Source organism: Hemitrygon akajei, chromosome 1, assembly GCF_048418815.1.
Source record: "Hemitrygon akajei chromosome 1, sHemAka1.3, whole genome shotgun sequence".
Classification (NCBI taxonomy): Eukaryota; Metazoa; Chordata; class Chondrichthyes; order Myliobatiformes; family Dasyatidae; genus Hemitrygon; species Hemitrygon akajei.
Window position 1 is genome coordinate 78919336 of NC_133124.1, and position 22309 is coordinate 78941644.

Genomic DNA, 22309 nt, shown 5'->3' on the forward strand with positions numbered 1-22309 from the left:
ACCATGCCAGTAAGTTTCCTGTAATGACGTGGGCCTTTAACTTAGTAAGCAGCCTCATATGTAGCACCATGCCAGAGGCCGTCTGAAAGTCCAAATATACAACATCCACTGGATCTCCTTTATCTATCCTATGTGTAATCTCCTCAAGGAATTCCAGCAGATTTGTCAGGCAAGATTTTCTCTTAAAGAAAGCATGCTGACTTTGTCCTAACTTGTTCTGTGTCATCAAGTATTTCATAGCCTCATCTTTAACAATTGACTCCAGCACCTTCCTGACCACTGAGGTCAGGGTAACTGGTCTATAACTTCCTTTCTGCTGCCTTCCTCCTTTCTTAAAGAGCGAAGACACATTTGCAATTTTCCAGTCCTCTGGCACTTTGCCAGAGTCCAATGATTTTTGAAAGATCATTACTGTTGCCTCCATAATCTCTACCGCTGTCTTTTTCAGGAACCTGGGGTGCAGTTTATCTGGACCAGCTGATTTAAGCACCCTTAGTTCTTTCAGCTTTTTGAACACCTTCTCCCTTGTAATAGTAACTGCACTCACTTCTCTTCCCTCACATCCTTCAACATCTGGCACAGTGCTAGTGTCTCCACAGTGAAGACTGATGCAAAATACTCATTTAGTTCATCTGCCATCTCCTTTTCCCCCATTATTATTTCTCCTGCCTCATTTTCTAGCGGTCCTATATCACTCTCATCTCTCTTATATTTTTTGCATTCTTGAAAAAGCTTTTACTATCGATTTTAATATTGTTTCCTAGCTTACTTTCATTGTTCATCTTTTCCCCCCATCATAATTTCTCTGTGGGGTTTTAAAAGCTTCCCAATCTTCTGTCTTCCCATTAAATCTTGCTTTGTTGTATGCTCTATCTTTTACATTAACTTTGATTTCCATTGTTAGCCATGGTTGTACTATTTTGCTATGTGAGTAGTTATTTGTTTTAGGAATACATCTATCCTGTACCTTCCTCATTTTTCTTAGGAAGTCACGCCATTTCCGCTCTGCTGTCATCCCTGCCACCATCTCCTTCCAGTTTATTTGGGCCAATTCCTCTCTCATACCAGTGTGCTTTCCTTTACTCCACTGAAATACAGCTATGTCAGAGTTTACTTTTTCCCTCTCAAATTTCAAGTTGAACTCAATCATATTGTGATTACTGCTTCCTGAGAGTTTTTTTAACCTTAAGGTCTCTAATCGCCTCCAGTTCATTACATAACACCCAATCCAGTATAGCTGACCCCCGGTAGGCTCAATGACAAACTGCTCTAAAAAAGCCAACTCAGCAAGCTCACTCTCGTGAGATCCATTTCCAACCTGATTTTCCCAGTTGACCTGCATGTTGAAATCTCCCACAACTATCCTAACATTGTGCTTTTGACATCACTTATCTAATTCATGTTGTAATCTGTGGTCTACATCCCAGCTACTGTTGGGAGGCCTGTATATAACAGCCGTCAGGGTCATTTACCCTTGGATTTTCTTAACTCAGCCCACAAGGGTTCAACACCTACTGATCACATCTTCCTATGTCACATCTTTCTACTGATTTGATGCCATTCTTTACCAGCAGAGCCACGCCATCCCCTCTGCCTACCTTCCTATCTCTCCAATACAACCTTGGATATTTAGCTCCCAACTACAACCATCCTTTAGCCATGATTCAGTGATGGCCACAACATCATACCTGACAATCTGCAGTAGTGCAACAAGATTATCTACCTTATTTCTTATACTCTGTGCATTGAGATATAACACTTTGTGTGCTGCATTTGTCACCCTTTTTGATTCAAAAGAAGCTGCGCAAATCAAAATCACTGAAAATCTTATTTTCCCCTTATCGTAAACCTTTTATTTTTGCAACAAAAGCTAAAAATATTTGTTTTACATCAGTGTCATCTTTTGAACATACAGAAAAAAATTGAAGGCTGGAGCACTTTGTCATTCCTTTCAAAAATTAGTCCCATGACTATTTTCAAAATACTGCCGAATCCTGCACCACCACATTTTCTCCTGGAATGTTGATGAAAAAAAACTATCTAATCTTGAGTAACATCAACGTCAAAATGGAGAGGTTAGTTTACCATTCTACAAACGATCATTGCAATTTACATATACAGAAGAGAAAGTATTACAATGGATGCAAGTGCAAAACGAAAGCTAAGGGATTAATTGAAATAAAAATCTCAGTTGGAGGACAAGACTAATTTAAACCTACAGCATACTCTGCTTATTCATATAGAAAATTATTTAACTTCAGCACTTTGAGTCCAGTGGAAGATGACACATGTAGTAGAGCTGCCACAGATCCGTTCCAACAACCTGGTTCTTGAGATTAATCTCGCATGAGTCTTAATATTTACCCCATTACTAATTTCTTACATTTTTATAGTCATTGAAAGCTCTCTCTTTATTTATCTTCTTGTATTAGCCCATTCACAATGGTCTGCCAGGAAAGCTGATGTCATGTTCTGAGTTAATGTTGGAGAAATTACTTCAGTCAGAAGGTGGTAAATCTGTGGAATTTGTTGTCATGAGCGGCCGTTGAGGCCAAGTCATTGGGTGCATTTAAGACAGAGATAGATAGGTTCTTGATTAGCCAGGGCATCAAAGGGTATAGGGAGAAAGCAAGAGAGTCGGAATGACTGGAAGAATTGGATCAGCCCATGATTGAATGGTGGAGCAGACTTGATGGGCTGAATGGCCTTCTGCTCCTATATCTTATGGTCTTACGGTTAATATATTTGACAGCACCTAGTCACTATGAGTTATCCCGTGTATTTCTTTAATTAGCCTCTTTAGCTACCACTATTTATTGATATATTTACAAACACCTTTACTTGGAAGTTTTTATTTCATAATCCCTCTCGATGCCTCAAAAATATTCTTGTCTCCCCTAATATCCTGTTGACTGTATAGTTGTTTTTCTTATCACCTGAGTAAGTTGCTTCCTTTATTTTATCGTGCTTATTTGCCCTGTGTGTTAAACGTAATTACTTCACTTTCTTTTTTGACAGGAATGTGTAAGGTAGAGAATATATTTCTCTTTCTAAACACTCAATACCTTTCAATGTCTCATTGTTTTCCAATGAGTTTTTTTTGCATATTGACAGTAGTGTAGTGATGTTAAGTGAAAAAAAACAGAACCAGAGTAAGGCATATTTCCTTCCACCATCTTCAATGCAATTCTTTTTTATTGTAATTTATTTTTTTATTGAAGTTCATCAAACAAACATTTCCATAAAATGTATTTCAGACATCGTACATATATATCATATAATCATATATCACAAATCTCCACAAAGTATTTATCTGGGGTATACACTTATAGAAAAGAGTGGAAAGAAAAAACAAGCAAAAGGAAAGAACTATGTACAAGTAGGGAGTGATCTTTTTTTACAACAGATTCATTGATTTGTGAGAATAAAAACAGGCCTATGAGGCATTATGTAGTTAAACCGTTTCTTCAATGCAATTCTATCACCAAACACATCTTTACCTCCCCACCCCCTACTCTCTGCTTTCCACAGTGATTGCTCCCTTTGTGATTCCCTTATCCATTTGTTCCTCCCCACAAATCTCACTTCTGGCATTTATCCCTGCATGCGGAAGAAGTGTCCATTCACCTCCTCCCTCACCTCCATTCAGGGCCCCAGACAGTCCTTTCAGGTGAGGCAACACCTCACTTGTGAATCTGTTTGGGTCATCTACTGTACCTGCTGCTTCTGATGCAGCCTCCTCAAAATTGGTGAGACCCGACTTAGATTAGGAGACCGCTTTGTCGAGCACCTTCACTCTGTATCTGTAAAAAAGCAGGATTTCTCAGTGACCAACCATTATAATTCCAATCCCCATTCCCATTCTGAAATGTCAGTCTGTGGCCTCTTCTAGGAACTAATTAAGTATCCATCAACCTACACTTTATATATACCCAGTACTTGTCCTCCACAGCTATCTATTTGAATAAATTCTACTGATTCACCACCCCAGGCTAAAGAAATTCCTCCTCATCTCTGTTCTAAAGGAATGTCCTTCTATTCTGAGGCTGTGCCCTCTAGTCCTAGACTCTCCTACTATTGGAAACATCCTCTGCATTTTCACTTTATCTAGGCTTTTCAACATTCAGTTGGATTCAATGAGATCCCCTCTCATTCTGAAATGAAATTAAAATAATTTAACTAAAACATAAAACATTTTAAAATAATCCTAATCATCATACTAAAGCAAAATAATTTAAGTTTTGTCTTCTAACTCTTTATCCTGAACTCTGTATTGAAGGTAATTAGGCCTTGGCTCCTGCACTAGGGTTGATGTGGAGCAGGGTCCTTTGCACATCTCCTTGTAATGTTGGGGAATTCTGTAGAGGGCAGATTGCTTCTGCAATCATTCGTTATATCCTGAACTTATGCATTCCACAGTGTGTACCTCAGTTTCAGTGTTGATTAGAACTGCTGACAAAATTCTGCATAGTCTGTGTCTATCTATTTTCTATCTCAATCATTTGGTCAAATTTAACCATCAATGTCTCCATTTAGGTCTCAGTGTGAAAAAAAGGATGCTTCCTGACCTGATGCATGCCTGCAGCATTTTGTGTGTATTATTGAGAACTACTGATCTAACTGTAGTTATGTAGACTATGTTTTTACAGATAGGTGGCATTTGACAGTGAATGGTATAATACTGTAAGAATTATAGACAGAATTATTTTGAAACGTGATCTGATGTTCCAGACCTGGAGAAGGAAATGATCAGATTTTAAATAAATGGTTCAACATACTCAGTAGACACACATATTTTGGGAGAGAGAAACAAGAGTAAGACAAAGGAACACAAACCAATCCTCACAGAGGGATCAAAAGTGAAGAGAGTGAGCAGTTTCAAGTTCCTGGGTGTTAATATCTCTGAGGTCCTAATCTGGTCCTTACATATCGATGCAGTTGTAAAGAAAGCAAGACAGTGGCTATATTTCATTAGGAGTTTCAGGAGATTTGGTTTGTCACATAAAACACTCGCAAATTTCTATGGATGTACTGTGGAGAGCATTCTAACTGGCTGCATCACTGTGTGGTATGGGGAGGGGGACTACTGCACAGGATTGAAGTAAGCTGCAGGGAGTTATAAAATTAATTAGCTCCTTCATGAGCACTAGCCTCCATAGTATCCAAGACATCTTCAAGGAGAGGTGCCTCAAAAAGGTAGTGTTCATCTTTAAGGACTCCCACCTCCCAAGGCATGCGCTCTTCTCATTGTTACAATCAGGAAGGAGATACAGAAACCTGAAAGCACACACTCAGCAATTCAAGGAGAGCTTCTTCCCCTCTGCCAACCGATTTCTGAATGGACATTGAACCCATGAACACTGCCTCACTACTTTCTTATTTCTGTTTTTACTTATTTAATTTTACCATTTAACAGACATATATATACTTACTGTAATTCAGTTTTTTTCCTATATTATCATGTACCATATCGTATTGCTGCTGCAAAATTAACAAATTTCACAGCATATGCCAGTGATATTAAACCTGATTCAGATGTTTGAGGTTTATGACCTACTATCAAAACATCATTATTTTAAGATTTTGCAATTTGACTTCGATCTTTCTTATTTTTCTATGTGTGTGTTTAGCTCACTAAAGAAGATAATGGTGTATGAATTTGAAGATGAGTCATTGGGAAAAATACCTAATGTGACATAAAGTGGTGAAGCAAACATGGTAGCAAGCTTTTTTAGATTTCAAGAACTGTGGTTAAAATCATGTTTGAGGGACAAAGTTTGTGAAAGAACATTTTTTAAATTGTGTGAGATGCTGTGAAGCATTCATTTAGTCAGGACTTTTGTTTTGAGGTGGTTTGGATATGAATCTTTTTAATTGGCAACAGATTTTTGTGGCAGCTGTAATTTGAGAGAGTTATTTTCAGAATATAGTTAGTATTATTGTTCATTTGCAGGCATAACTTAAATTATTTTTTTGCTTTTACTTTCATGTTGACATGTGACCAGGGAGATTATACTTCACCACTGTTATTTTCTATTTACACATTTCCAGAGCAGCATCTCATTTCTTTCAGCACACTGTAACTAAACTATGAACTTGATTTGAATAGTTATTAACAATTCTTACAACGTAAAAAAACAAAATGGTCCATGCACTGTACACGTGCAAAAGATCATCAAATGAAGCTTTCAACCAGGGATTGCCAGTCTGGAGTCCACGGACCCCTCAGTTAACGGTAGGGGTCCATGGAATAAAAAGGTGTTGGGAGCTTCTGTTGTAGACAGACTTTAGATGGTCTTTCAAAATTAATCAGATAAACTGAAGGTTATAGTTTGACATTGAATATAACAAAGATGAACTAACTTCCATATTACATTTTTGCATTCTTCCTTCACGTAGCTGTATAAATGTTAACAAAGAAGTGTCCAAATGAAATTGTTAATGAGCTAGTGAATGTCCGTTGGATTCCCAGCAAAACAACAAGGAAGACAATCAGAGGTGCTTTTTCACCTGTCTACAGGGAGTGGATGTGATTCCAAAGACAACAATTATTTCTTCATTCCTTTTTGCCCTTGATGGGCTTTTAGGTCTTTGCAAAGGGAAGTTAAAAGCTATCTAAAATGATGTCTCACATATCAGCCGCACAGGATAAGGATGTCAAATGTTTGTCTGTGAAGAACATTTTTGAACCAAATTTTTTACAAACTCTAGTAATAAAATGATTTATATTAGCATTTTATTCCATACTTTAAAGGAATGAAATCAGGTTTGGTTGAACATAGAACATAGAAATTTACAGCACATTGCAGGCCCAATCATGTAATCTATTCTTGAGTCTGCCTAGAATTTCCCTAGCGCAAAGCCCTCTATTTTTCTAAGCTCCATGTATCTATCTCAGAGACTCTTAAAATACCCTATTGTATCCACTTCCACCACTGCTGCTGGCAGTGCATTCCATGCACCCACCACTCTCTGTGTGAAAAACTTACCCCTGACATCCCCTTGGTACCTATTTCCAAGCACCTTAAAACAATGCCCCCTCATGTTAACTATTTCAGCCCTGGGAAAAAGTCTTTGGCTATCCACACAATCAGTGCCCCTCATCATCTTATATACCTCTGTCAGGTCACCTCTTATCCTCTGTCGCTGCAAGGAGAAAAGGCCAGTTATGCTCTCCAATCCAGGCAACACCCTTGTAAATCTCCTCTGCACTCTCTCTATAGTATCCACGTCCTTCCTGTAGTGAGGTGACCAGGACTTGACACAGTACTCCAACTGGGGTCTGACCAAGGTCTTACATAGCCTTGTCATTATGTCACGGCTCTTGAACTCAATCCCACAGTTGATGAGGGTCAACACACAATACACTTTCTTAACAACACTGACAACCTGCACAGCAGCTTTGAGTGTCCTACTGACACTGACTCCAAGATCTCTCAGATCCTCCCCACTGCCAAGAGTCTTACCATTTATATTATATTCTGTCTTGAAGTTGGACCTACCAACATGAACTACTTCACACTTATCTGGGTTGAAGTCCATCTGCCACTTTTCAGCCTGGTTTTGCATCCTATCAATGTCCCACTGTAACCTCTGACAACCCTCCAGACTATCCACAGCACCCCTAACCTTTATGTCATCAGCAAACTTACTAATCCACCCTTCTACTTCTTCATCCAGGTCATTTATAAAAATCACAGAGAGGAGGGGTCCCAGAACAGATCCTTGCAGAATACCAGTGGTCACATTCCTCCATGCAGAATACAAACCATCTACAACCACCCTTTGCCTTCTGTGGACAAGACAATTCTGGATCCACAAAGCAAGGTCTCCTTGGATCCTATGCCTCCTTACTTTCTGAAGGAGCCTTGCATGGGGAACCTTATCAAGTGCCTTACTGAAATCCATATACACGACATCCACTGCTCAATGTGTTTTGTTACATCCTCAAAGTATTCAGTCAGGCTCATATGGCACAACCTGCCCTTGACAAAGCCATGCTGTCTATCCCTAATCAGATTATGTTTCTCCAAATGCCTCTCAGGATCTTCTCCAACAACTTGCCTACCACTGAAGTCAGACTCACTAGTCTATAATTTCCTGGGTTATCTCTACTCCCTTTCTTGAACAAGGGAACAACATTTACAACCCTCCAATCCTCCGGTACTTTTCCTGTCCCTATTGATGACGCAAAGATCTTCGCAGGAGACTCAGCAATCTCCTCCCTCACTTCCCACAGTAGCCTGAGGTATATCTCATCTGGTCCTGGTGACTTATCTAACTTAATGCTTTTCAAAAGCTCCAGCACAACCCCTTTCTTAATGTCTATATGATCAAGCATTTCAGTCAGCTGTAAGTCATCACCACAATTGCCAAGGTCTTTTTCCCTAGTAAATACTGAAGCAAAGTATTGATAAAGTATCTCTGCTACCTCCTCCGACTCCATGCACACATTTCCACTATCTGTATCACATCTGATTGGTCCTATTCTCACACAGATGAGAATAGGACCAGTCTCTTGCTCTTCACATACTTGAAGAATGCCTTGGAGTTTTCCTTAATTCTGCTCACCAAAACCTTCTGGTCTGGTTCTCCTGATTCCATTCTTAAGCTCCTTCCTAGCCACCTTGTAATTTTCTAGAGCTCCAACAGTATCTAGTTTCTTGAACCCAGTTTCGTAAGCTTTTCTTCTTAAATAGATTTTGTACATACTTTGTACACCATGGTTCTTTAACTCTACCAACCTTTCCCTGCCTTAATGGAACATACCTATACAGAACTCCATGCAAATGTTCCCTGAATATTTGCCACATTTCTGCCGTGCATTTCCCCAAGAACATCTGATGCCAATTTGTGCTCCCAAGTTCCTGCCTAAAAGCATCATTTTTCATTCCCCTTACCCCAATTAAATGTTTTCCCAAATTGTCTGCTCCAATTCCTCTCCAGCACTATGGAGAAAGAGATAGAGTTGTGGTCACTACTTCCAAAATGCTCTCCCACTGAGAGATCTGACATCTGACCAGATTCATTTCTCAATACCAGATCAAGTACAGCCTCTCCTCTAGTTGGCTTATCTACATAAGGAAACCTCAGGAAACCTTCCTAAACACACTTAACAAACTGCACCCCATCTAATCCCCCTGTGCTAAGGAGATGCCAATCAATATTAGGAAAGTTAAAATCTCCCATCACAGCAACCCTATTATTATTGCACCATTCCAGAATCTGCCTCCCTATCTGCTCCTTGATATCCCTGTTACTATTGGGAGGTCTATAAAAAACACCCAGTAGAGATATTGCCCCTTTCCTGTTTCTGACTTTCATCTACAATGACCAGCAGACCATCCCTCCATGCCTTTCTCCTTTTCTGCAGCCAAAACACTATCCCTAAATAGCAATGCTACCCCCCCCCCCCACCTGTTTTGCCACCCTTTCTGTTCTTTTTGAGACATCTAAAGCCTGGCACACTCAGCAGCCATTCCTATTCCTGTGACATCCAAGTCTCTGTAATGGGCACAATGTCACAGTTCCACATACTGATCCATGCTCTAAGTTCAACCGCTTTGTTTATTATACTCCTTGCAATAAAATAGACACATCTCAAACAATCAGGCTGAGTGCTTCTTTGCTCTAATATCTGCCTGTCCTTCCTCATAAACTTCCTACAAGCTATCTCTACTTGTGCTCCAACCTCCCCATCTTCTGCTTCTTTACTTTGGTTCCCAACCCCCTGCAAATCTAGTTTAAATCCTCCCCAATAGCACTGGCAAATCTCCCTGCCAAGATATTGGTCCCCCTTGGATTCAAGTGCAACCTGTCCTTTTTGGACAGGTCACACCTGGCCCAGAAGAGGTCCCAATGATCCAAAAATTTGAATCCCTGCCTCCCTGCTCCAATCCTTCAGCCATCCATTTATCCTCCACCTCATTCTAAACCTATACTCACTGTCATGTGTCAAGGCAACTATCCCGAGATTACTACCTTTGAGGTCCTGCTTCTCAGCTTTCTTCCTAACTCCCTGTATTCTGCATTCAGGACCTTCTCCCTTTTTCCACCTATGTCATTGGTTTCAATATGTACCACAACCTCTAGCTGCTCACCCTCCCATTTCAGGGTATTGTGGATGTGCTCAGAAACATCACGAACCCTGGCATCTGGGAAGCAAATTATCATCCTTGTTTCTTTTTTGTGTCCATAGAATTGCCTATCTGTCCCCCTAACGATGGAGCTCCTACTACCGCTGCCCTCCTCTTCCTTTCCCTACCCTTCTGAGCCACAGGGCCAGACTCAGTGCCAGAGGCATGGCCACTGCTGCTTCCTCCAGGTAGGTCATCCCCCAACAGCACTCAAAATAGAGTACTTATTGTTAAGGGGGACAGCCACAGGGGTGCTCTCCACTACCTGATGCCCTCCCTTCTCTCTCCAGACGGTCATCTACTTATCTGTCTCCTGTGGTCCTGGGGTGACTACCTGCCTGTAGCTCCTGTCTATCACCTCTTCGCTCTCCCTAACAAGCTGAATGTCATCGAGCTGCAGCTGCAGTTCCCTAACGTGGTCTCTAACGAGCTGTAGCTCGATATACCTGGCACAGATGTGGCCATCAGTAAAAATCTCCTGGATGTCCTACATCTGACACCCAGAACAGAAAACTGTCCTCGCATTCATATCCATTACTCTAATGTGCCAAGCCTCGTGAAACGCTCCTTTTTTAAACTCTTTTCCCTGACATATGCAAAGCTCTCTCTCTCTCTCTCTCTCTTTGAATTGATTGGTCCTCCACTAATGCCATATTTGATGGGCTTGTTTCCCATTTGAAGGAACTCTAGTTTTGTTTCTCATATGATGATCTGAAATGAGCTTGTCTTCGACATAGATCAAAACTGGTAGTTACTCAAAAGGATAACAAATGAAATTTATTTCTCATGGTTAACATGTTCTATGATATACTGCATTGTTGCTCAGTATTAGAATTAGGTTCATGACTAGGTTCCCTATAGTTTCACAGAATTTTGGTCTTGCCTGTATTGGAATCAGACTCTTGAACAGACCTCTTTTTCACTAAAAGCTAAAACTCTTGATCTCCCAGAGAACCTGTTGTGGCCCTTGCATGTTATTTGTTTACTGCATTACATTTGAACACTATATTCTGCTTTCTTTTTTATTAGCTCTGTGTATTAAGTATCATCCATCTAGATGGCACACAAACAAATGCTTTTCATTGTATCTTCATACATGAGACAAAAACAAACTATTCCAGGTCCAGGATTCTTCAAATCATTGTGGAATAGATTCTTCACATTTGTTTCAACTTGACCATGGGTAGCATAGCAGTTAGGGTAATGCTATTACAGTGCTGATGATCTGGGCTCAATTCCACTGCTATTTACAAGAAGTTTCTATGTTTTCCCTTTGACCGCTTGAGTTTCCCCTGGGTGCTCTGGTTTCCTCCCACATTCCAAATGTATGAGTTAGTAGGTTAATTGGTCACATGGGTGTAATTGGATGTCGTGGGCTTGGTTAGATCAGAATGACCTATTACCATGCTATATCTCTAAATGATTTTCAATTGAATAATGTTAAGTTCCAAAAGGAACTTCAGCTATGTAGTTGTGTATTAGCATCAGGAGCCATTTGATAGGTGGCACTGATGTACTGCTTTGCAATAAAGGACCAAGGATGGTTTGTGAAAGATATCAATGTATTGAAGGTTGACAGGAGACTGAAGGAATGTCTTCTAAGGAGAGATTTGGAAAAAGAAAGTGAGATAGCGAGACACATTGGGCTGCAAGACCAAATGGTCTGGCAGAGCAACATTTCCAGCAACATCTTTTAATAACTTTCTATTTATAAGATCCTGCAAGATTGTTTAGAAATTCCTAAAGCAGAGTTTAGCTAACTCTTAGAACTAGAACAGCAAAATGGTATTCTGCATCTGTGTAACCCACGAGAGGCAAATTTTACAGTCTTGATCTCCCTAGAGGCTGTACATTTTCAAAAGCACCAGATTTTATTTTTAAATTAAAATGTTTAGTATGGTGCACAGCTGTGTGCACTTCTAATACAGTTAATTTACTCTATAGAATCAAGGATTCCGTTCCTTATGTGCAGTGAACATGCAATACTAAGCAATATAAATGTGGATTGAGTGGTGGAGAGTTGGATTAGACCAGGTGCTTCATGGGGAAGTGTTAATGGAGAGTTGATGGACCAGGTGGCCTAGATTTGTGATTAAAAATTATATGATTCTGTAATATTTCTGTAACAATAGAATTGAAGCATAGTGAAAATTTTGTATTTTTACTGATAACTAAAGTCTTTGTTACAGATTTGTGCTGTGTGGTTCTGTTAAAATGAAATATCTATATAATAGACTTCAAAGAACTCCGATGTCTATAAAATACATCAGAATGACATAATGCCATAATAAGTGCTATGTAGATGCAAGTTTTGTAGCCTGGATTTTGTAGTCAACCGGCAATACATGTTACACACACAAAATGCTGGTAGAACGCAATAGAATCCTGCTGCGTTCCACCAGCATTTTGTGTGTGTTGCTTGAATTTCCAGCATCTGCAGATTTCCTCATGTTGGCAGTACATGTTGTTGCCTTTGGTGGAAAGGGAAGGACAAATTTCTCAGGGAGACAATTCCATTGAAAAAAAATCTCAACTCCAAATCAATATGTTAAAAAAAAGAATCAATCTGTCAATCAATTAAATGGTCAGGTCAGAAATAAACATTGAGCTATAAACATGACAGCTGATAATTAATATACACATTACAATAACATGCATAATCAATATTATTTTGATCCATTATTTTTTAAAGTATTTTTCTCAAGGAAACAATTTCTACAAATATCAAAGAATATTTTTATGAGTCCCAATTTTCCTCGGCAGTAACTATAGTCTTCTATGCTATTAAAGCTTAACTTGTATCTTGTGCATCAAAGCATAACATTTCAGGGTTGATTAAAGCAAGAATAGTTAATAAAATACTGATTTCCAAAGGTTATAATAGTTCAAAGTTCAAAGTAAATTATTATCGAGGTATATATATGTTACCATGTACAACCCTGAGATTCAGTTTATTGTGGGCATTCACAGTAAATACAAAGAAACACAATAGAATCAATGAAAGACTGCACCCAACAAGATGGATGAACAACCAATATGCAAATACAAAAAGAAATATTAATGATAATAATAAGCTTGTCAATCAATTAAATGCTTTAAATGGTCAGAAATATACATCAACCTCTCAAAGCACTTCGTCACACTGGATGTTTTTTTCCGGTGACCCAATCAAGTTGGCAATGAGGGAGGAAGCATCTTACGGGTCTGTGAGTGAGCTTTTAAAAAGGATCATTCGTGGACCTTCAGTATTTTCTTGGCAGCCCAATTGAATTGGAAGTGACAGAGGAGGCAACTCACAGGTCTGCGATTGTGATTTAAAAAAGGAGCATTTGTGAACTTTTGCTGTTTTCTAGTAGCCCAATCAAATAGCAATCCACTTGCAAGGGAAAATAAAAATAAGGTAGGTACAAGCAGAGTGGACCAGTGTTAGTGTGGAGGCTTTGGCTCATCATGCTTCAGTGAGAACAGGCTTGGGTGAGGTACGTACCTGGTAAGGTTCTTCTTCTGTTAGTACGTAGAGCCCTGGGAATGGCTTCAGAGGCTGTGTTGTGTTCTTTATTTGAGAAGTTGGAATTCCGGGAGACCTCTAGCCTCCTGAATAGCCACATTTGCACCAGGAGCACTGAGCTGCAGCTCCTCAGAAAATAAGGAACTGGAGCTGCAGCTCGATGACCTTCAGCTCATATGAAAAACTGAAGAAGTGATAGATAGGAGCTACAGGGCATTTGTTACCCCTAAATTGCAGGAGGCAGGTACCGGGGTAACTGTCAGGAGAGAGAAAGGAAATAGGCAACTCGTGCAGAGTACCTCTGTGACTGTTCCTCTCAATAATAAGCATACTGCTTTGGATACTGTTGGGATGGACAGTGCACCGGGGGAAGCCAAAGCGACTGAGTCTCTGGCACTGTGCTTCAGAAGGGAATTGGGAAGAAGAGGACTGCAGTATTGCTCGGGGATTCCACAGTTAGAAGAGTAGACATGAGATGCTATGGGTGCAATAGAGACATGAATAGTTTGTTGTCTCCCAGGTCCCAGGGCCAGTGACTGGGATTGGGTCCAAGGCATTCTAAAAGGGGAGGGTGAGCAGATTTCTTCATTATTGGGATCTCTTCTGGTGTAGGTATGACCTGTCCAAAGTAGTGGGTTACATATGAACCCAAGGGGAACCAATATCCTTGTGGGCAGGTTTGCTAGAACTGTTGGGGAGGGTTTAGGCTAATTTGGCAGGGTGGTGGTGGGAAACTAAGTGCTGCGGATGGGGCAGTTGGTATATAGTGAGACTGTCAGGAAGGACAGGCAGGGGATAGGGCAATATTATAATCAGTGAGATGAGTTGCAATGTAACGGGACAAAATCGAAAAGGGTAAAGAATATAGGGCTAAAGGTGTTATATTTCAATGCACACAGCATACAGAGTAAGGTAGATGTAGTTAGAGATTGGCAGGTAAGACATTGTGAGCCTCACTGAATCATGACTGAAAGAAGATTATAGTTGGGAGCTTAACATACAAGGATACCCATTGTATCAAAAGAACAGGCAGGTAAGCAGAGGGGATGGCATGGCTCTGATGGTAAAAATGAAATCAAATCCTTGGAAAGAGATGACATGGGATCAGAAGATGTAGAATCAGTGTGGGTAGAATTAAGGAACTGCAAGTGTAAAAAGACCCTGATGGGAGTTATATACAGGCCTCAGAACAGTAGCTGGGATATGGGGTACAAATTACAACAGGGTGTATAAAACACATGTCAAAAGGACAATATTACGGTGGTCATGGGGTATTTCAATATGCAGATAGATTGGGAAAATCGCGTTGGTGCTGATTTTTGATCCCAAGAGAGAGAATTTGGAGAATGCCTATGAGATGGCTTTTTAGAGCAGCTTGTGGTTGAGCCCATTGGAGGATCAGCTATTCTGGTTTGGCTGTTGTGTAATAAACTGAATTTGATTTGGGAACTTAGGTAAAGGAACCTTTAGCAGGCAGTGATCATAATATGATAGAGTTTACCCTGCAATTTGAGAGGAAGAAGCTACAGTCAAATGTATCAGAATTACAGTGGAGTAAAGGGAATTACAGAGGCATGAGAGTTAACTGGCCAAAGTTGATTGGAAGGGATCACTCACAGGATTGACGTAAGAGTAGCAATTGCTGGAGATTCTGGGAGCAATTTGAAAGCACAGGATAGATACATCCCAGAGAAGTAGTATTTACAGGCAGGGTGACACATTCATGAATGACAAGGGAGGTCAAAGGCAATTTAAAACAAAAGCAGGGTATATAATAGAGGAAACATTAGTGGGAAATTAGAGGCTTGGGAAGCTTTTAACCATTCACAGAAGGCAACTAAAAAAGCCATAGGAGAGAAAAGGTGAAATATGAAGGTAAGCTTGCCAATAATATCAAAGAAGATATCAAATTTTTTTTCAGAGGTATCTCCATCATGGCCAAACGATTAGAAGAGTTTTTACCCACACTGATGCATAAGGATCAGACAGGTTTCATACAACAATGCCAAACACAAAACGATATACGAAGGACACTTCACATTATGGATCATATACAAAAAAGTAAAATCGAAGCAATAGTGATAAGCGTGGACGCTGAAAAGGCGTTTGATTTGGTTAATTGGAATTTTCTTTACAGAGTTTTACATAGATTTGGTTTCCATGACACAATTATTAAAACTGTACATTCACTGTATGACAACCCTACTGCTAGGATTAAAATCAATGGATATTTATCAAATAGTTTTACCCTAGAAAGGGCACGAGATAGGGTTGTGCACTTTGCATTATATCTGGAACCGTTAGCTCAATACATCAGACAAAATGAAGATATCTGGGGAATTACTATTAAAGGGACAGAGAATAAATTGGCCTGTTATGCGGATGACATTTTGATCTATCTAGGGCAACCAACATACTCTTTCCCTAAATTGATGCAATCCTTTGAACAATATGGTCAATTATCAGGATACAAGATCAACATAGATAAAACCCAATTACTTTCATATAACTACAGCCCACCAAGAGAAATTGAAAGTCGATATCCTTGAGCATGACATACAGAGTCTTTCAAATATTTGGGCATCATTATGCCAGAAGATTTGGCAAAATTATCAGAATGCAATTATCAGCCTATATATAAAAAAATTAAGGAAGATATAACAAGATGGAACCTAATTACTTTTTTCAGTTTCAGTTCAAGGATTGAATCTATTAAAATGAATATACTGCCCAGACTATTATGTCTCTTTCAGACCCTACCAATAGAGATTAATCAAAATTAATTCAATGAATGGAACAAAATATTATCAAGATATATATGGCAAGGTAAAAGGCCTAGAGTTCCTCTCAAAAGTTTGCAGTTAGCCAAGGAAAAGGGGGGATGGGGCCTACCTTTTCTTCGAGATTATTATTTTGCAGCACAGTTGAGAGCTGTGATATGTTGGTGCAACCCATCATATGACGCTCAATGGAAAAACATTGAGGAAGGGATACTTCCCATCCCCATACAGGCAATTTTGTCTGATATCAACCTACAAAGGTACATAAATACTATTGATAACTCACGGGTGAAATGGACTCTTAAAATATGGAAAACTATTATAAAAGAATATAAACTAGAGGGAGATAGTGCAATTCTTAAATGGTGTGCATATGACTCAGATTTTACACTGAATAAACTGGATGCTAGATTTAAGAACTGGACCGCTAAAGGAATAACCGTTCTTTACAATATAATGAAAGAAAGAACACTGTTCAGTTTTGAAATGCTTAAAGAGAAACACATTAGAAAAACAAGACTTTTATCGGTATTTACAGATGCGACAGTATGTTAATACAACGGTTAAAATGTAACCAAGGCAAATACATGTTTGATAGCGCTATTTAGAAAAGCATATAATTCAGGTAACGGTAATAGAATCATTTCAAGCGTGTATAAGGGTTTGTCAAATCTTAAAACACATTCAACTTCATACATTAAAACAAAATGGGAGAAGGAAGGAGGGATAATTATATCTGAGGAAGAATGGACAACAATATGGAGGTATCAATGGAAGTGTGCCAGTTCACAGAAATGGAGGAAGTTTGGATGGAAAATCTTGATAAGATATTTTATTACACCCTTTCAGAAATCCCATTATGATAGTAACCTTCCTGTTTGCTGGAGAAATTGTGGAAATCAAAATGCAAACCATTACAATATTTTCTGGGATTGCCCCGTTATCAAAGACCATCAGAGTGGGTTACACAATGCCCTACAAGACATTTTAAAATGTGAAATACGCTTAGAAAGTAAAACAATATATTTTGGGTATATACCTCAAGAATGGTTGAAAAGAGATAAATATTTAATGAATATACTGCTGGTGGCTGGTAAAAAGACTCCTACCAGGAAATGGTTATCACAGGAGAGCCCAACCTTAAACGCATGGATGGAAATTACAATGGACACTTACAAAATGGAGAAGATAACAGCATCTGTTAATCATAAATTGGAACAATTTGATTCATACTGGGAAAAATGGTTTAAGTACATAACACCACATAGGCCTGATTTTATTCTCACAAATCAATGAATATGTTGTAAAAAAAAAAGGATCACTCCCTACTTGTACATAGTTTTCTCATTTCGCTTGTTCTTTCTTTCCTCTCTTTTTTATAAATGTATACCTCAGATAAATATTATGTGGAGATTTGTGGTAAATATGACTATATGATATATATGTACAATATCTGAAATACATCTTATAGAAATGTTTGTTTGATGATGAACTTCAATAAAAAAAAATAAATTACAATTTTTTTTTCTCCAATATATAAAGAGTAAAAGAGAGGCGAGAATAGATGTAAGACCATTGACTAATATCACAGGAAAAGTAGTACTGGGGGACAAGGAAATGGTGGATGAACTGAATAAGCGTTTTACAACAGTCTTCACTGTGGAAGATACTAGCGGTTTGCTGGAAGTTGGAAAGTGTCAGGGACAGAAGTGAGTGTTGTTGCTATTACTAAGGAGAAGGTGCTTGGGAAGCTGGACCAGACTGACTACACCACAGGGTTCTGAAAGAGGCAGCTGAATAGATAGCGGAAGCATTAGTAATGATCTTTCAAGAATCACTAGATTCTGGAATGTTTCTGGAGGACTGGAAAATTGCAAACGTCACTCCAGGAAAAGAGGCAGAAGGAAGGAAATCATAGGTCAATTTGTCTGACTTTACTGGATGGGAAAATATTGGAGTCCATTATTATGGGTCAGTGTTCTTAGAGGAAAATGGTAAAAATAGGCCAAAGTCTGACAAATCTATTGGAATTCTTTGCTGAAATAACAAGCAGGATGGACAAAGGAAAATCAGTGGATGCTGTGTACTTAGGCTTTCAGAAGGCCTTTGACAAGGTGCCACACGTGAGGCTGCTTAGCAAAGTAACAGCCCATGGTATTACAGAAAAGATACTAGCATGGATATAGGTAATTGGCTGGAGGCAAAGAGTGGGAATAAAGGGAGCCTTTTCTGATTGGCTGCTGGTGGCTAGTGGTGTTCTGCAGGGGTCGGTTTGGAACTGTTTCTTTTTACATTGTATACCAGTGATTTGGAAGATGGAATTGATGGCTTTGTAGCTAAATTTGAGGATAATAGGAAGATAGGTAGAGAGACATGTAGTGTTGAGGAAGCAGGGAAGCTGCAGAAGGACAGACAGATTAGGAGAATGGACAAAGAAGGGGCAGATGGAATACAGTGTCGGGAAGTGTCTGGTCATGTGCTTTGGCAGAAGGAACAAAAGCGTAGACTATTTTCTGAACAGGGAGAAAATTCAAAAATCCAAAATACAAAGGGACTTGGGAGTCTTTGTGCAAGATTTCTTTAATATTAACTTGCAGGTTGAGTCTGTGGTGAAGAAGGCAAATGCAATGTTAGCAATCATTTCAAGAGGTTTAGAATATAAAAATAAGGATGTAACATTGAAGCTTTATAAGGCATAGCTGAGGCCTCACTTGGCATATTGTGAGCAGCTTTGGGCACCTATCTAAGAAAGGATGTGTTGACATTGGAGAGGGTTCAAAGAAGTTCCACAAAAATGATTCGGGGAATGAAAGTCCTATCATATGATGAATGTTTGATGGCTGTTGACCTATGCTCACTAGAATTTAGAAGAATGAATGGGGATTTCATTGAAGTCTACTGGATTTCGAAAGGCATAGATAATGTGGATGTAGTGAAGATATTTCCTATAGCGGGTAAGTCTTAAGGCCAAAGGGCACAATCAGAGGGATATCCATTTAGAATGGAGATGAGGAGGAATTTCTTCAGCCAGACAGTGGTGAACCTGTGGAATTCATGCTGCAGGGGGCAGGAGTCCAGGTCATTTGGATGTATTTAAACTGGAGGTTTATAGATTCTTGATAGGTCAGGGTGTGAAAGGTACGGGGAGAAGGCAGGAGAATTGAGCTGAGAGGGAACTAGATCAGCCATGATGAAATGGCAGAGTAGACTCAATGATCCAAATGGCCTAATGCTACTGCTATGTCTTATGTGTTACTGGATAATAGTTATTGAGGCAAGTTTCATCACCAACCTCTCAAAGCACTTCATCACAGTGGATGGAAATGGTGCTGGGTGATTGTCATTGAGGCAAGTTCTTCTTGGGTATTGGTATAATTAGTCTAATTGAAGTGGGTGGATACCTCAGACTACCAAAGCAAGAGCTTAAAGATATCAAATGAACACATCAGCCAGTTGATCAGCACAGATGAACTGGCCAGGAAAGATGTTAATAAGCTTGAAAGAGTACAGATAAAATTTATAAGGATGTTGCTGGAACCTGAGAGCCTGAGTTATAGGGAAAGGTTGAATAGGTTAGGACTTAATTCCCTGGCGCCCAGGAGAATTAAGGGAGATCTTATAGAGGTACACAAAATTATGAGGGGTATAAATCGGATGAATGCATGCAGGCTTTTTCCTCTCAGGTTGGGGGCGATTAGAACTAGAGATCATCGATTTAGGGTGAAAGGCAAAATATTCAAGCGGAATCCAAGGGGAGATTTCTTCGCTCAGAGGGTGGAGTAAATGTGGAACAAGCTGCCAGCAGAAGTGGCAGATATGGGTTCAATTGTAACATTTAAAAGAAATTTGGATAGGGAGATGGATGGAGAGGTGGTTTGGAGGGATATGGCCTCTGTGTAGGTATATTGGACAGCAGATGATTGGATTGCCAAGGGCTAGATGATTCTTGACTTCCTCATTGGGAGAGCGCAGTCAGTGCAGATCGGAAATAAAATCTCTGCACTGAAAATCAACAATGGCACACCTTGAGGATGCATGCTTAGCCCATTGCTCTAATCTTCCTACAGCCATGACAGTGTGGCTAGGCACAGCTCAGATGCCTTCTATAAATTTACCGAGAACACGTCTATTGTTGGCAAAATTTCAGATGGTCATGAGCCAGAGTACAGGAGTAAGATAGATCAGCTGTGTTGTCGTCGTCTGTGACTCTTAGAAGCAGGTTATAGGATTTGTAGAATAATTGTCATCAATGCTTGGGTATGCTTCTGAAGCCCATCTTTTCATTCTCTATCTTTGAATAGGTGCAGTTATTATATGAGCTGGCGCACAGTATGAATAATGCGTGGGAGAAAATACAGAAAAAAGGCATTTTGCGGCAGTCTTCTGCACATCCAGATTCTTCCTTTGGACAAATGCCAGGGTCACCTGTGAGGAGCAGTGTCAGTACAGCACCACCAGATGCCAGCACTTGTAGTCCTTCTGCTGATATTGGCACCACTACAGAGGTGAGTTGACTCTCCACTGAGATGAAAATTGTTGTATTTTATTTGACCCCATATATATTTTTATCTTTTTGTTTTGGGCATTTCAGAGTGTGCCGCACAACTGTAATAATTATTTTTTCTTTAAATTTGGAAATCTTTAGAAACTTTTGCATAATTTTTAAAGAATTGACATTGGCAAAACCACCCTAATGTCAAATTACTCTTGATTTATATGATTTGCGCAGCTTTGTTGTGGTCATATTGCATATGGGCTTAAAGTGAATGGAAAGTTGGTATGAGTAAACATTGAAGATGTATGTGGATTCTTTCTTAACAAACCAATCATAATTTTGATATTTATTAATGCTTCCATATACTATAGATATGCTCTTATTTCATTTTGTTATTACCGTAGTAATTTCAGTTTTTAAATAAAGGTCTTGTAAAGCGTTAAGCTGATTTTGACTGAATTCTTAAGTCAACGTATTGAGAACAGCTTCTTTCCCTCCACTTATATTTTTGAATGGTCCATGAACGCTACCTCACTATTCTCTTTTGCACTATTTATTTATTTGTTATTGTAACTTAAAATACCTTTTATTATGTCTTGCACTGTACAGCTGCCACAAAAGAACACATTTCACAAAATGCTTTCATGTCAGTGATAGTAAACCTGATTCTAATTCTGATTCAAATGGCTTTCGAAAAATAATATTGGGAAAACCAGTGGCAGTTTCTTCATGCAGAAGGGTGGTGTTTATTTGTAATAAGATGTCAGCGATTGTAGCATAGCAGGCACATTAGTAGCATTTAAAAGTCATCTAGGTATATCCATGTATATTTGGAGAGGTTTGGAGGGCTCTGGGCCCAACCCAGGCAGATGGGACTCGCTTATTGGGCAACAGAGTCAGCACGGACCAGCTGGGTTGGGCGCGCGTGCGCGCACACACACACCCCCCGAAGAATGTTGTGCATTTCTACCTCTAATCAAAGGCAGAAAGAGTGGCTGGTGGCACATGGGTGATCAACTATGTCTGAAAAAATAGAAATGTTGAGTACGTTTTTCGGTGTTCAGTAATTCGGAAATGTCGATGATGATACAGATCTTGGTATACTTGTACGTGACATTGGAAGTTAAGATGTGGGAGTAGGAAGCAGCTAGGGAGGTAAAAGATTTGTTGGCCTTTCTTGCTTGAAGATTTGAGTATCAAAGTAAAGATGTCTTACTACAATTATATGTAGAACTTTTGAAGCACCACACCTGGAAGATCATGTTCAGTTTTGGTTTCTCACCTTTATAAAGGTCATACTTATGATAGAGGAAGAATAACGAAGCTTTCCTGGGACCGTGGATTTGTCATTTGAGGAAAGGTTAATGAGGTAGAACTTCTGTTCAAGAAA

The 22309-nt window shown here is 39.4% G+C and overlaps 1 protein-coding gene across 9 annotated transcripts in view; it reads left to right on the forward strand.

Moving 5' to 3' along the window:
* LOC140728102 (intermembrane lipid transfer protein VPS13B-like) overlaps positions 1–22309 on the forward strand; it is a 1021046-nt gene that overhangs the window by 661129 nt on the left and 337608 nt on the right. For all 9 annotated transcript variants that reach the window (XR_012099001.1, XR_012099002.1, XR_012099004.1 and 6 more), the window contains exon 25: positions 20726–20929. Coding sequence is in view for 6 of the 9 variants with exons in the window: in XM_073046336.1 (XP_072902437.1) it covers positions 20726–20929 (204 nt within the window). In the remaining 3 variants the exon portion in view is untranslated. The remainder of the gene's footprint in view (positions 1–20725; positions 20930–22309) is intronic.